This window comes from Leuresthes tenuis, unplaced genomic scaffold (assembly GCF_036924035.1).
Source record: "Leuresthes tenuis unplaced genomic scaffold, fLeuTen1.0.hap1 SCAF_9, whole genome shotgun sequence".
In the NCBI taxonomy this organism is placed as follows: Eukaryota; Metazoa; Chordata; class Actinopteri; order Atheriniformes; family Atherinopsidae; genus Leuresthes; species Leuresthes tenuis.
In genome coordinates, this window is record NW_027325363.1 from 6171885 (window position 1) to 6187392 (window position 15508).

Here is a 15508-nt window from a genome sequence, read left to right on the forward strand (position 1 = left end):
AATAAAGTTGGAGTTAAAACGTATTGAGCTCTGTCGGCCCCTGGTGGAGAACAGATGTAACTGCATGAATAAACAATTTAATAAACAATGAGCCATAAACAGGGTCCTAAACTCTAAATACACAATGTTGTGATTTTAACATCATAGCAAAGTGTAGCTGACAAACTGCCATCTGACAGTATCTAAACCTAAAGCGTGAGTCTGACCTCAGAAACACTTCAGAGGAGAAGTTCACTTTTGTACATTGAATCAAAGCAGTGAACCCTAATTTCAGTTTATGAAAGGGATGCCAACTGAATATATTCAGTATTCAGTGGAATGAGTGAAAAACAAGGCCGAATATATATATATATATATATATATATATATATATATATATACAAATATATATATATATATAAACTTTCTTGCAAGGCCAAAAAGACTATTAGCGGCGCGTTTTGCTGACGCAATCAATGTGCAGTGAGGCGGTAAACATAAACAAAGATGTCGGCAGTGTGGAGATATTTTAAAGTGTCGGAGACAGAGCATGTGAACGGAACTGAATCAACTGAATCACACCAAAACGCTCCGCTCAGTTCTGCTCCCGGCTCACCAAAAATAAATAAATAAATAATGTATTCTGCTCTGGTGAAATCGCTCGCTCAAATTTTAAAGAAGGATCAATTCATCCGGATGCATATAATATAAATGTGAAACTACTAATATTAAAATATTTACTTTCTTTGAAAATCATGTCTAAAATTGTATTTTATCTATGCAATATTAAAAAAAAATGTTTAAACTTAACAACCAACATTCGGTATTCGGCCAAGCGTTTGATTTTTATTTGGCCACAAATTTTAAATTCGGTGCATCCCTAGTTCATGTATTTTATTCTTATTAAATGTTGGAAGTAAAGTGAAAACAATAATTATTTCATCTGCACACAAATAGAAGTTTCTTCGTATACACACGAAACTCATACCCTACTCAATATAATAACTAATATAAGCACATAGTTTTGTATCATTATTTTTCACACTGTTAGGGGGTGCACCGTTCCTGGAGATACTGCAATACCAGGTCGATGCGTGGAGTGGACGGAGCAAGCCCCTATTCCATCTCCCTGTTCCAAAAATCAATTTAATATATGGTCCCCGGGTAGGGGACGTATCAGATATTAAACTGATAAGAACAGATACTACACTTGATCTTAGCCAAAAGGCCGAGAAGCGATACCAAAATTAGGTCGGAGGAAACCAAGTGATTCTCCGCAACGTCATTCTAACTCACGGTTTGGGAAATCAGGTAAATTAAATATAACATTGTTTGGGCTCAGAGTACAAACAGCAACAAGGTTCAATAGACAGCTTTTACATCTGGTGCTGTTCTGTTGTAGTAAATTAGATTAAATAATGTCACCAAATAAGATTTTCAGTGACTTTCTGGACACGTGGTACGCTCTAGACCAATAGGAAATGGAGATGTACGAACAACTAAAATTAAAACTTTCTTCTTTTTTTTTTTTTTACAAATACGTCAAATTATACACCTTATGTTGAAAATACAGCGTGTAAAGTTGTTTAGTTTGAATAAATAAAGTGGAATTAGCTTGTGTTGTTGAGGCAAAGAATACCTTTTACGGCACAGACTCATGATTGGGCTCTTCCAGCGGTCTCTAACGGAGAACAGAGCTAACTACACACCTCAAACTCTGGTCCGACACCAACCAATCACTCAAGAAACAAACTGATAATAATAACGTCCCAGTAATCTATTTCAGGAGGTCTAAACAGTAATTATTTAAAATCTAACCAACTTTGCATTAGTTATCTGATGACGTTGACACAACGTCACACACTAAAGCGCTCCACAACGCTATTAGGGCCTGAACCTCAAAACGGTTAAACTTGCGTGTGTTAATAAGCTAGCTAGCTTAGAAGTGTTTATTTTCGGCAACAAAATACTTGACAGTCTGTCTAGCTAAAACAATAGTTGGGAGTAGCTGTAAAATAGTAACTTACTAACAGTTTCTTCTTGTTGTTAAACCTTGTTAAGTGATGATGACAGGTGCGAACGGCTACGAAACGTGCCTTAATTGGTACATGCGCAGACTAACCCAGTGCAGGCGAAACCAAACTGTAATAAATATATGTATATATATATTTAAAACAAAAACATGATTATATTCTTGCAACATTCAGGTGATACCTTTTATAAATAAAACCAAATCGTTGTACAACCCTTTTCAGCAAAGTAGAGCTAATTAGGCTATCTCAATTAGCTTAATTAGGGAAGCCTTCTCTGACACCACACCTGATTGAAATGATCAGCTCGTCATCAAGCTCTGCAGTGGGCTGATAAGGAGCCATTCATTTGAATCAGGTGTGCTGGAGGAGGGAAACATCAAAAACATGCAGGGCAGTAGGTCATGAGGACCGGAATTGAGAAACACTGCTTTAAGTCAAGATTTGCTTGAGTAATTCAATTCAGTTCAATTCTATTTATACAGCACCAAATCACAACAAAAGTCCTCTCAAGGACTTTCAGAGACTTAGACTCAACTTTATTGGAGATACAGTTCAATTAAAACAAATTGCAATCAAATTAACTAAAATCCTAATTTATCTAATTCATACGATGCAACTTAAAAGTTTGCATTGAACCATCTCTTCGATCTAATCGCCCGTCCTGAGCGTGCACAAGGTGACGGTGGAAAGTAAAGACAACCCCTCTCTTTTAGTTTTAGTAAATGTCTGCTTTTGAGTATGAAGTGGTGTTTGCAGGCATGAACGACAGTTTAACCGACTTCGCCTCAGACAGTAGCTGCCCTTCAGGCGTGTTGCGTTTACCCCTTATCTGCAGAAAACATGTGTTTTTATCTCGAGTTAACAAAATCAATCAATCCATTATCTCAACAAAACAATCCTTTTCATCTCAAGATAAAGATTAAAAAGATATTTCCTCTCTCGGCCTTCATACTTATTAACAAGGTCTGGCAAATCTTAACTTTGTATATAAGATAAAAACAATCATTTTTACAAGAACATTTATTTTCAAACAGTACTAAAGCACAAAGTATTACATTTATAAATAGATCTTTACTAAATGTAACTGTAAAAGTAGATAACAAAGACATCTTTGACAGTTTGATTGTACAGATTAAGTTTGAACGATCATTCTCTCATTTATTATACTGTGTAATGGCTGAAAGTCATGTTGGTATTTTTGATTTTGTGTCACTTTGGGTCTCCAACATGTTTTGTACAGTTTTGTATAAAGCAGCCTTAATTTTTCAGCCCAACATTAAACAATATGATTATTTCTTTAAATAATTTGAAATATAATGACGGGTCATTTTTAAAGGAATAAACATATAATGACTTATGGTGGTATAAGGACAGTTAAACTTAAATGTCAGTTCCCTGTAACTGTTCTCACTGTTTGTTTATGTGTCACGGAGCATTCGTGTGAATACACGCTTCCTGTTTGACATGTTTTACCAGGTGTGTCACAGCTTGAATACCCATTATTTCAGTCTGTCCTGGTTTCATTTTGTGACAGCCAGTCTGTGAACATACAGGGGAGAATTTTTTGAGCAAGAGTGAGTAATTAGAGAGCTATGCGTTCCTGATCCATGGCCTTCTCTCATCGGGGGTGTGTTTGAGTGTGTTAGTGATCACACTAACGCTTAGTGAATGTTTGCTTTGTAATCCCTGGCTGAACCTGTCTGGTAGGTGTGGGCTTGCTGGCGCTGACTTGCGCAGGTATGAAGAAAAGCCCAACACAGTCCTGAGAGAGGAGGGAGACTTCAGCAGTGCTGTGACGCTCTCACTCTCTGGTTTTTCACAAAGAATAAGGACAACTCACGCTCACAGGCGCTTGTGAAAAGGACAAAAGACACTGAGAGCAAGGAGAGGCTGCCATGGAAAGAGAAAAAGGAGAAAGTTTCAGAATGTGAAATAACCTGGGGGAGATTCTTCTTCTGTGGTTCGACAGATGGGTCTGCAATTCTAATGTGGCATTTTAGGCTCTGGACTGTACAAGATGTTGCTGTGTTTCTCAGCATCACACTATATATGTGTCGCTTTGGTAAGTTTTCCAACACTTTTCTAAGTTTGTTCTCCTATATGTGTTTTACTGCTGTCTTTTACCGCGAATGCCGATCGGACAATCCTATGTTTGTTTAGCACTAAACACATAGGATATGGGTTCAACCCTTTGAAAAGAAACTCAAAGTGAGATCTTACAGGAGAGAAAACTGGGAGCTAAAACACAAAACTCTGAGTTATTAGAGATAGGCATGTCAACGCGTGGCCACACATGTAACACATGCAACCATCTAATGGTCCTGAGGTGGCTTTGAGTTCCCAGTAAATGGGAGAAATGTTAGCTCCCTAAATAAGCTAAATAGTTTTTGAGACACAGCAATAACAAAACAAACTGAAATCAAGCTACACAGGATTATACTAAGCTGCTTATGTGAAATTACAGAAAAAAGAAACCTATTTTCTTAACTGATTTCCCACAGAAACCATGGGATTAAGTAATAAAGGGTCAGTTTAGCATTCTCATTTGAAATTCTTCACCTGTGCTTCATTATGCAAACACACATCCAGCAGAACCAGATCTTCTGCTGACATTTGTATGAAAATATTCAATGAAGGGTGTAAAAAAGGAACGAGGCCAAAACAGTCAACTACCTTAACATTAACTCCTCACAGCTAGTCTGACAACTTTCTTACTCCGGCAAGACAGTTGCAATTTCACAGAGAAATGACCATAATGAAACATTACTGGTTGTACTGGAATTTAAGTCAAATGACACGGACTGACTGTGTTGGGGGGAATTTTTTTCTTTTTATGGCGCTGCACCTTGTCACACACTAATATGTTTTTACTGTAATTACTCTCACACAAAGGTTAAACTGCAGCTAAAAATGTGAAAGGTAAAGGTGTTATCTGTCAGCCTATGCTCACTTTTTATGACCTCATTGCATGCATTTATTTGCATCTCTTCATCCTTTTCTCTTTGTAAGCCGGAGCCATCTCCATCTATTCTCCCCAGAGGAGCCTCACCAGGTCAGTGTTGGAGGATGTGTTCTTCTCAGTGGATTTTAATTGCAGCGGGAACCCCACCATACAATGGACCTTTATGTCAGGATTGGTGAGCCGAGATATAGGGACTTGGCAGCCGAGGCTGTACACCAACATTACTGTAGATTACAAAAGCAGAGTAAAGACCTTTGAAAATGGTTCAATGGGCCTGTCGGACCTGCGGCTGCAGGATGCTGGATACTATGTGGTCACTGTCACAGACCCAGCAGGGAGCAGCAAGGATGTCGGGTTTGTCCTGAAAGTGAATGGTGAGTGCATCTGAATCTCTGTGTATGTCACTACCAAAGCAAACATTTCAGGAACCCAATTTAACACATTTTATTTATATTTATAATTTAACACACAGAGTCAGACACATTTTCTCTTACAGAAGAGGCAGAGCTGCATTGGTTCAAGGACACTGTCAGTTCTTCCTTTCATGTTTTAGTATCTGTCACATAAGCTAAGCAGCAGTAAATCAGATAAGATTGGTAACTTGATAAAGAACAGGATGAAACAAGCGCAGATTATCTTATGTGATATAAAAACAACCCCAGTCTTAAGTTTCACTGACTGTGAATCCACAGTTTCCCAACATGTGTGTGGATACAGTACCACCAGGATTTAAAAATGTACCACTCCCATCATTTATCACAAAACAACATTTGTTTTAACAGAACATGTTAACACTTATGTTGGAACAATCACCCTTTCACATCTGGCTCTTGTTAGTTTTGTTCATCTAACATTGATACACTTACACACCCTGAGGATCCCTTAGGAGCCACATGGCATCGAGCTCATGTGCTGGACTCAGCCTCCTGAGTCTCAGCTGCCTCTTTTTAACAGCGACAAGATGACTTTCAGACCATTCAAGTCACCCCCCCCCCCCGTCCGCTGAGAAGCAGCTGCTGCTGATGTGGAAATCTATGTCACAGGTGGACTCATGAATCCTGGATGTTCTGGCCAGGGTGCAAAGATCCCAGTAGAGTTATACTGTAGCTGCAGACACTCAGCCATAAGATGACCACCATTCATTCACCTGGTTCATTTCTTCTGTGTCGGCCATCCTCAAACCGACAGGTGGCTCATTTCTACACATTGTGTCACATTGTGCAAACATGTGATGAAGGTTTCACTTTGTAGCCCTTTAGCAGTCCTGGACCACAGTTTTTAGGAGAGATCAAAGAGTTTGTCTACTCACTTTAGGAGAGAGCAATGCTCATCTTGGTACAAGATCACAAGTGTTCTTTGTTGAAATTCAGTGAGGCATGACAGGAGAATTACCATTAACCTGATTTTTCTTTCAGAAAACAAGTAAAACATACAAAAAATATCTTATTAAATCAAGAATTCTGTGTATTTGAGTTTTTTCTCAGGACAGTTTAATCCACCAAGCTGACATGGCAAAGGATCTCAGTATCAACAGCATATTTGTATAAACAAATGACCGTGTGGAGAGAGAAAACTGAAACCCGAGAGAAAAAGAATCAGGAAATGTTTCCTTGCATGAGGAGGTCAGAAAAGGAAGGATGATGTTGTAAAAGATTTCAAACATGATCAAAATCATAGGAAGAATGGCTGTTTATCAAGAGTTTGTTGAGCTTGAATGAAGAAAATATAAGTTTGCAAAATGAGCTCTGACATGGAAATGATGGTTAATCCTGTGAGATGAGCAGATCATTCTGTTTCTGTTGTTCATAAGAAAGAAAAAACAATAAAAACACAAAAAGGAAGGACAAGGAAAGAGAAGTGTGCGTGCAGATATGCTCACCCCTCCACCATGAGGTGCTCTGAGGTGCTCATGAGCTCAACTTTCAACGTCAGCTGCTTTAAAGAAGCCTTTCAGTCAATAAACAACACAAAAAATGACTTTGATAAACATTAACAACCTGATATGGAATTCTAGTCTTATGAGGGAGCCTCGTAGCACTGTTTGAAGTAAACGTGCCTGAGCTCCTGTGTTTCTGTCCTCAGAGGTGCTGTTTGAGGATCTTCAGTACCTGTCCATCTCTGCCTTGGCACTGGCCTTTGTGGCTAGCCTTCTCATGCTGGCCATGTGGCTGCTACACAAGGCCTGCAGGAAGATAAAGGCGTGGAGACGCAGGAAACAGATGCCAGGTACAGAATTGTAGTTTTCACTTACAGTATCTATCTTTTGTCTGTTTACTTAAGGATCAAACTCACGCAGTAATATCCTAATTCAATTACCAGATGGGAGTTATTACAGATGTTATCTGATTAGTTATCTGATTATAAATGCGTCCTTTTGCATTGGAGTGGATGTGGAAAAGCAGTCGAATAGGAATGAATGTAGGTTGATGTTATCTGTTGTGCTTTCATGGGTGTGTCAGAGTCTGAAGGTCAGTTAGTTTCTATTATTGCTTTATTACAAGGTTGTTGTTGTTTGTTTCGGTGTTAATAAAGTTTTATCTTCTCTTTCTGCAGAAAATGATGCAACAGAGCTGCAGCCTCTTTGATGGACCTGCGCACCGCACCGTCTCTGCCATGGAAACAAGTCTGAAACTGTTCAAACACGTCAGTGTTACAACACAAGGAGCTATATTTAAAGCTGGGATATTGTGTGGGACCGGTTAGCTAATTTAAGCTCGGGAGATGGCTCTTCACTGATTCAAACCTGCACCATGTTTACATTTTGTACTGAACGTAGACTTAAAGCTCCCCGGAGAAGACACTGGAATAATTGTAAATATCTCACCCATAACTCTGGAAAACCAAACTGTATTTATTGTTAGAGTTAATCACCTAAGTGATGTTATTTCACTCAAAATATGTGACAAACAACATTAAATGATAAAACAGAAATCAAGACTTCAGTTGCAAGATTTTCAACCGGTGAGTTGACAGAAGTTAAACCTCAAACATGTTTTATTCCTAAAACTCAGACACAAAAGATGAAGGAAGAATCCAGAAACTTCAAATCAGTTCACTAGAAATACAGTGAAGCGTTTACCTGAACTTCCAGGTGAACTCCCTAATCTACATCTTCATTCAAATATTTGCACAAATACACAGACTGAACACAAACTGAGGTTTACACACTCCACGATTCCTCAAAATCAGAGCAGGCAGCTGCTGCAGGTTAAAAGGAGTCCAGGAGCTGAGCTAAACAAGAAGCCTGTGTCATGACTGCAAAACTTATACGCTGCCATTTAACTGTATATAATCCGTGACTGTGAGTGAGAAAGAAGTCGAGGGTACATCTAAGGACATGGAGTTAGTGCAGCCATGAGGAGCTCCATCTTGTAGACGAAGTTCCGTCCCTCCATCCTGCTCCAGTGCACCTCTTTGTAGGGCCCTCTGAGGTGGCTCCACTTGCCATCCTGGATGACATCACTCTTTGGCAGCTCTTTGGTCTGGCTGCGGGGAAACTGCACCAGCACTTTGCAGCCGCTCTCTGGGCCGTTACGCACTAACAACAAACAAAACCAAACCAAACATCACTACATTAGTGACAGCAATCTGCTTCTGTTAATACTTTATTCATCATAATCTGAGGTTATATGAAGATATTCAGTAATTCTTTGTCAGGTGGCCTTGACGCAGGAGTTTGTGATGGATTCCAGGCATTCTTCTGTGACTGGATGTCCCAATGATCCCTCAGCTTGCATCAACCTGCCCGGATTTCTTACAACTAAGATTTTCTCTACTAGCTGAGTTCAACTCTGCAACACAGAGTGATGTGAGGAAGTGCCATCTATGCTCAGGAAAAAAGAGGAAGTTGAGCCTATTAATAAAATGGAGCAGGTGTGACTTTCCCTGCACCGAACTCTTACTAAATTCAAGCAAATGTCAGGCTGCTTTCACCGAATATCAGGCAGTGTCTCTAATGGACGAAGAGATCCTTTACATCAAGCCAAATATCAGCTGTCAGAAGTCGGCAGAGTCAGTGACATTTGTTTCTTTCTGTGAGTAAGAATGGGTACATAGTTTTTTAACGAGTTAAGACTCTGCAGACATGCATGCAGACCTATTCACAAGAACTTTCGGCTCAGCTGTGCCAAATGTCCCTCTGTGGTTATGTAATAATCTGCAGAGGTGTGGAAAACATTGACTGCAAAGTCTCCCCTAAAAACAAGCATCCAGGTTGTACTTCTACCCCTCATCCTGTTTGTCTGGTAGGTTTTCTTCTGAATGAATATTAAAGCTGCAGAGGGAACAAGTAGAGTTGGCAGACTGGTGAGAATGATGAAATTTACACATCACAAAAAAAAGACTTCAGCTTTCTCTGATCTTTTCAATTGTTTTTTTGTTCCAGTCAATTTAAGATGTGGCATAAACACATGAAGGTTAAATGCCTAATAAGAGCATAAATGCACAAAACTACAAAAATCTAAACACAGGTTTTTGGACGGTTCAAAAGAAGTGACCTAACAATGACCTAAGACTCAGCAAACATGGCTTACATTCCTTCGTTAAAGTTTTTGTCTGAAAAAGCAAACACAAGCTGGCTTTGTCAGTCCATAGTGTTAGAGGGAAGAACAGGAATCCAACTGTGATCAGTTCAGTTACAGTACGCATCTTAAACACCAGACTGTGAGCTCTGCACCTATTTCTATCCATCCAGCTCTGTGCAGGTGAAGCTAAGCTTCACACAACCACAGCGTGAGTGCTGTAGCCACAGTTAACTGTGTCTGGGTGCAACACCGGTGTCCAACAGCACATTACTGGGCCTGAACGCCTCGTGTACGGACACACTGGAGCTGCTGCTCCTCAGGTAACATGCTGCTCATAATCCTCCTTCTCTGCAGACACAGCTTTAAGAACAAGACACCACAGCAGCAGTACAGCGGTTTAATCATTTAGTTTCCGTAATCTTTTATGATATGTATACGTTGATAGTACTGTGACAGAAGGGTTGAATGAGTATTTTGACCTCTTGGTAAACCCAGCCCAGTCTCACCTGAGATGGCGTACTCTCCGTTGGGAGAAGCTACTGTGACGGCGGAGGCGTTTCCGATGCTCTCCACGGGGCCCAGGCCGACATGGTTACTGAAGCTTTGCACATGCCAGCCCATCACTTTGGCCAGCTGCTGGACGGCATGCACCTGATGCTGCGACATCTGTAACCAGGACCCACCGAGTTACGCGAGTGGACAACAAACAACTGACCTTCATCACACAGACGTGGTGTCACACATGCAGACTGTGGGGAAAGTCGCTGTGGTACCTGTGAGAGGAGGAAGTCCTGCAGCTCCTGTTCCTGGTGTGACAGCGTGACGACGCGCCCATCTCGGTGCACCACTCTGATTTGCTCGACCCCAATGTTGAGCTGCAGCTGAATGGATCTAAGCACACAAAACATGTTAAGCTCATGTAATTTGTCACATGTGGGAGTCAATCACACACCAGGAACTGAACAGACAATTTCCCTACTCGTCCACTTACTTGCAGATCTGCTCATAGCCCTGCGAGGTGATGAGCACCTTGACACTGGACTCGTACACGTCGTTGATATTGGACCAGTGAGCCTGGATCTGGGGGTCTTCAATCCGACTGGCCAAGCTATCAATGGTCCGTGCAGTTCTGTTGACCACAAGCACAAAATTGTGACAGCTGGGGCGGGACTTTGTTAGGCACTCTGCACAGCTGGGAATCTACCTTAAATGCACAAGCCTTAATTCTCCGATACCACTAATTCCTCTGAAGAGGAGGCGAGATCTGGGGTTTGTCAGACTGTTTTTCTTTGAAGACGGAAGTTAAATGCTTAAACAAAGTCCCCGTAAGCTTAGTTAAAAAAGTTTAAGGAAAAGGACTCTCTCTTAAAAGCTGACTTTAAACTTTTCATTAAATAAAGTCATAAACACATGTTTTCTTCCACCTCAGACAGTCTGGCTGTATGTACCAGTATAATTAATCTTTATATGCAATAATATGTTCAACATGTACGTCTACTTATCTTAAAATCCTTAAAACTATCCATAATCTGGCTGTTACAATAACAAAGTTTATTTTTAAAATGTAACTTCCTCTAAGGACACAGATTAGAGAAAGTTAAGTCTGACATCTACTGGTCAAATGAGGTACTGCACACTGGACCTAGTCCTCACTCCTGGTTATATGTGGAGTATTTCACGTGGTAATATTTACTTGAGGAACTGAACGGGATGCTCACATCCTGAAATGTTATATATCACACAATGTCTGACACTGACAACAGCCTCTGCAGATATAAACTCAGATGTTCAAGCTGGTGTTACCTGCTACGTAGGAAGATGTGTTTGGCCTGTTTGATGATCTTCTCCAGGAGACCCTCGTTCTGCTGCAAGTTAGAGATTTCTGTCTTGTCGTAGGCCAGCGGCCCCGCTAGGCGCAGGCGTTTGTGGGCAAAGGGAGCGTTGGCAGGATGCGGCAGGACCACAGAAGTCAGATGATGTTTGTGGAACTACAACAGAAACAAGCCTGTTCAATCAAATCAGAACTGATCATCATGACTGAGGGGAAACCGTATTCCATAAAGCTGCCGATTACACGGTAAAACTGATATAATCAAAAATGTAGTTACAATTTTGATATTTCAATCTTATTCTGACCTTCATTTGGCAATTAATTATTTTTCCTGTCTTGTATTAGCTTTGAAACAAAAGCCTTTTCGACAGTAAAGACATACATGTAATAGTGATTGTTACAGGATTTATTTAAGCATTTACACAAAGATTTTCTTACTTCAGAGTTTTAAAAAAGTAGAAATGAAGTGTAATTAAATAGTATTTTCAATAAGATTATCTGACATTTCACAGATGAAAAATAAAATCAGTATTCAGTCTCTGAAATTTTGTATTTCAAAACTTCAATTTATTGAAATTTTCTGTCTGACACACTAATAAAAATGTATATGTAGTAAGTTGATTTATCTTCCAGTACAGTCAACAGATACCACTCTTCTTCTGTGGGGTTTCAGAGCAGATGCTAATATAATTTTTTGCCAAAAAGATGGATTGAAAACTGCTATTTTTACAATATTCTGTAAAAACTATTGCAATATTCAAAAGGAAACGCACCCCTTTGCAAAGAAAAGAAGCAGATTGTGGGTCCAGGACATCTAAAGGGGGAATCTTCAATCTAAGTTAGGGTCATTCAGAAATATTGACAACTTATATTGTTTTGCACTTCTACATTTCAAACTCTTAACTCTAAAATGGCATTTTAGGCTTGAGTTAATGCATGAGTGAGTAAACCAGACTTCTTAAACTAAACGCTTATTGATTTATTGATTTACTGTGCAGGACATTGAATTTAACACCCTCAGGAGATAAATTCTCTCTGATCAATAGTCTCTGTTTTCAGGTCATCCTTTAATATCAGCTCAGCTGACCTGAAACTTCTACAAAGGCAGCATTGAAAAAAAACGAAAACAAAAAAACAACAACTCGTCCCAGGTGTTACCTAAAGGCAAGCTGAGCGGTACCACAGAAGAAGACTTCCCGTCTTACCTCTCTCATCAGTTGATGCAGATTATGTTCCAGTACATAAAGATGATCATCTGGGTTTGGTTTCTCTGGAGACACCCGATTGTTCTTCTTCTCACCCGTAGAGTGGCACAGTGAGATGGACAGCTGCAGACCTACAATATTTACATAAATCACAGTGACAAACACAGGGTGTGTTTATTTTATGCTTCCATACAGTAAGAAAAAAAGAATCTAAGATAAAAGGCAGGTTCTACAAAGGGGGAAAAAATAAAAATAAAATAAAAATCTTATCGATCTCATGGATCAAACCAAACCTTACCGGTGGAAAACCAACACCTAATAAGACATTAACTCCATCTTCTGAGTGTTTTATGATTTGCTCAAACCATTTGTTAATTTTTAAGATGTTTATAATGTGAGACACTGTGCAGGATGTGCCTGTAGTGATGAAAAATACTGAGCATGTTTCATAACTTAACCCTCAGCCACACACATAGGCCATTAACACGTACTAATGCATGGTTACATCCAACAGAACAAAGACCCCATCTGTGTTCTGACCTGGGAAGGGCTGTGAGATGATCTGATTCTTCACAACAATGTGAGGAATCTGGGACTTAATCTGGACTGCTTCTCTGGACAGCTGAGCAAAGATCTCCTTACAGAGCAAAACGTTCTGAGCTCCTTCCAGTTTCACGTGCCACGACTGCGCACCTGAGCACAGAGGAAAGATGGGAAAGGAGAATATGATGGAGAGAAGGAAGATTAGGTGAAGAGATTGTGAAGAGGTAATGGAAAAAAAGAGTATGGATATGTATTCCAATAATTCAAGGACTGGATGAACTAGTTTTAAAGGTTTATGTGGTTTTGTATGTTTCTGTGTTGAATCATACCAGCTTTGATTTTTTGTGGTCTCCTGAACAAGTTGACAGTTCCCAGATCACCGATGTCTGGAGCTTGTTTTTGAATGGACACCTAAAGATGTAAATGTTGGACTAAATCATTTTTATCTCCAACATTCATCAGTGGCTCAATATGATATTTTCCTTCCTTTCCTAATTAATTTCCCCTCAAACCTTTCATACCAATAATCCACATCAAAGCAGTTCCTCTAACCTTGATGTAAGCTGATCCTTCCAAGTCACTGGGGATCTGGACATCCAGGGGACAGTAGTCATCTGGGATCTTTTTGTCTGGATCAATGTCAGTGTTTTTGATCACCTCAAATGTGCCATGGTGAGGGAAAAGGGAACCTGCACAGGCAAATATGTCAACTATAGGTTACGCACAAAGTTAAAAGTAAGCTCAAGTTACTATGCTGAGCACAGAGAAGTGACAGATTTGACTCTGAAGCCTTTTTCTCACCAGCACTCCGGTAGCTGAGGTCTCCGAGGATCTTGTCTCCCACTTTGCGTAATTTCCACTGTGAACGGAGTCGCAGCAGCTCAGAGTTGAAGTCTCGCTGCCTCCTGTTCTCTTGGTTCTCTGCGAGGGATTTATTGAGCTTCTCTGCTCCCTTCAGGAGAAGCTGTGCTGCTGTGGCCAACGATTTCTTTTTACTGATCAGCTGGAACACCTGGGGCGTCTGCAGAGGGGTAGACATTTTTTTCTTTTTAGAGTAGAACTGAGTATCTGAATAAATAATTAACCATCTGCCAGAGAGGGAAGTGAATCTCTTACAAATGAATGTAGATGTTTGGCGAAGCGGTGACAGGAATATTCTGTAGATGCTTACCTTGCCAGCGTTCGGATCATGGGATACTGGATCTAAGGCCATGTGCTTCTTCTCCTTCACCACACTGAGCACATCATAGAGCACACACATCTCTGTCAGGGCACTGCGCAGGTTGTTACGCACTGAGTCCCAGGGCCAAAGAGATGGCTGAAACTTCACTGTTCCTGAGAAAGGAAACCACAAATCAGCTGAGTAACGTCCATTTATCATTTTGTTTTGAATCAGTCCATCAATAGTCCAGATATAGTTCCAGCACAAGGGGAGCAATTAGGGGGTTTGGTACCTTGCTCAAAGACACCTCAGCTGAACAGCTGATCGTTCACTCACATTTTCCTGACAATCAGGGAAGCAACAACTTCTTGGTTGTTTTACTTAACTTGACTTGACTTGGGAGTAAGTTGTTTTAACAATTTATTTTGCCTGAAATACAAATCTCGAAACGTATTGACCACTTGGAATTAACAAAGAGGCCTCAGCTCTAATTTAAAGAATAAACTGAGCTGTTTAGCAGTCTCGTAGTTTTAACAGAACAGTGTTTGGTCAGTTATAGCTGGCTTTAGATTTTCTCTGCTTAATCTTTAGCACATCTTACCTTCTTCTTCCTCCTGCTCCTGCTTGCCCCACTCCCGGTCCCTGGGCTCTCCATCAACCCCATCTTCCTCAGAGTCAGATCCCTGGCTGAAGTCAATTCTTTGCGCCAACTTTGCAAGGTTCTGGGACATGGACAGCGGAGGGACGTAGGTCTCTGTCCCGTCCAGAGCCACTTCCTGCACCTGCTTCTCACAGGAAGACTCCACACTGACCCTCACTGCCGGACCACCAGACATGATGACAGGGCTGAGATGAGAAGCAGAGATACAGTCATCAAACGTGTTTTCACTTGGGTGTCGCTTTACATGACCAGTCCGACTTTTTTCAAGCTAGTTTGAAGAAAAATAGACAAAGAGTACTTAGTAACGACATAAATAACTTTCATTCATAATAGCTGTATTTTTGTATTGGCCTCCTGCGTCAAACTAGCAGTGCTAGCTTGCCTTAGCCTTTTGCTAAAATAACAGGATGAAGAAAGACCCCGGAGTTGGTCAGAGCATTTTAAATTACGTCATGAGTTCGGTTCGAATAAACCTCACCTCTGGTATTCAAAATAGTCAAGGAAATAAACAGCTATTCACTTAAGTAAGTTGCAATATATTCCCAAGTAGCGTTGCTTGTAGTTCATTATTTTTACGAGCCACACACCGGAACCAGTGCAACCAATTTA

At 40.4% G+C, this 15508-nt stretch overlaps 2 protein-coding genes and 1 non-coding gene across 3 annotated transcripts; 1 reads left to right on the forward strand and 2 right to left on the reverse strand.

Annotated features, from left to right (window-relative positions):
• Positions 1-1028: 1028 nt before the first annotated feature.
• On the reverse strand, positions 1029-1219 carry LOC140314890 (U2 spliceosomal RNA). The gene has a single exon (XR_011917218.1). It is a non-coding gene; the product is annotated as a U2 spliceosomal RNA (small nuclear RNA).
• Positions 1220-3601: 2382 nt separating this feature from the next.
• LOC140314024 (V-set and transmembrane domain-containing protein 5) lies at positions 3602-7901 on the forward strand. Its single transcript, XM_072392040.1, has 4 exons — positions 3602-4074; positions 5022-5348; positions 7057-7200; positions 7528-7901. Exons 1-4 carry the CDS (start codon positions 3999-4001, stop codon positions 7557-7559), a joined length of 579 nt encoding a protein of 192 aa, XP_072248141.1. The 5' UTR covers positions 3602-3998; the 3' UTR covers positions 7560-7901.
• med17 (mediator complex subunit 17) lies at positions 7808-15492 on the reverse strand. The gene is made up of 13 exons (XM_072392039.1): positions 15378-15492; positions 14840-15084; positions 14248-14411; positions 13878-14097; positions 13629-13765; positions 13406-13487; positions 13074-13226; positions 12534-12664; positions 11301-11485; positions 10489-10626; positions 10271-10388; positions 10004-10163; positions 7808-8512 (listed from the first exon to the last, which is right to left on the reverse strand). The coding sequence occupies exons 2-13, from the start codon at positions 15072-15074 to the stop codon at positions 8304-8306; spliced, it is 1932 nt and encodes a 643-aa protein (XP_072248140.1). The 5' UTR covers positions 15075-15084; positions 15378-15492; the 3' UTR covers positions 7808-8303.
• Between the last annotated feature and the right edge of the window lie 16 nt (positions 15493-15508).

Excerpts from the sequence above, each read along its gene's own strand:
- LOC140314024 (XM_072392040.1), top strand. The coding sequence starts at position 3,999 with ATGTGGCATTTTAGGCTCTGGACTGTACAAGATGTTGCTGTGTTTCTC. Across the intron at positions 4,075-5,021 it reads ACTATATATGTGTCGCTTTG|CCGGAGCCATCTCCATCTAT; the intron begins GTAAGTTTTCCA and ends TCTCTTTGTAAG. Across the intron at positions 5,349-7,056 it reads GTTTGTCCTGAAAGTGAATG|AGGTGCTGTTTGAGGATCTT; the intron begins GTGAGTGCATCT and ends TTCTGTCCTCAG.
- med17 (XM_072392039.1), bottom strand. The coding sequence starts at position 15,074 with ATGTCTGGTGGTCCGGCAGTGAGGGTCAGTGTGGAGTCTTCCTGTGAG. Across the intron at positions 10,627-11,300 it reads CACATCTTCCTACGTAGCAG|AACTGCACGGACCATTGATA; the intron begins GTAACACCAGCT and ends TGTGGTCAACAG. Across the intron at positions 8,513-10,003 it reads CGGAGAGTACGCCATCTCAG|TGCGTAACGGCCCAGAGAGC; the intron begins GTGAGACTGGGC and ends GTTTGTTGTTAG.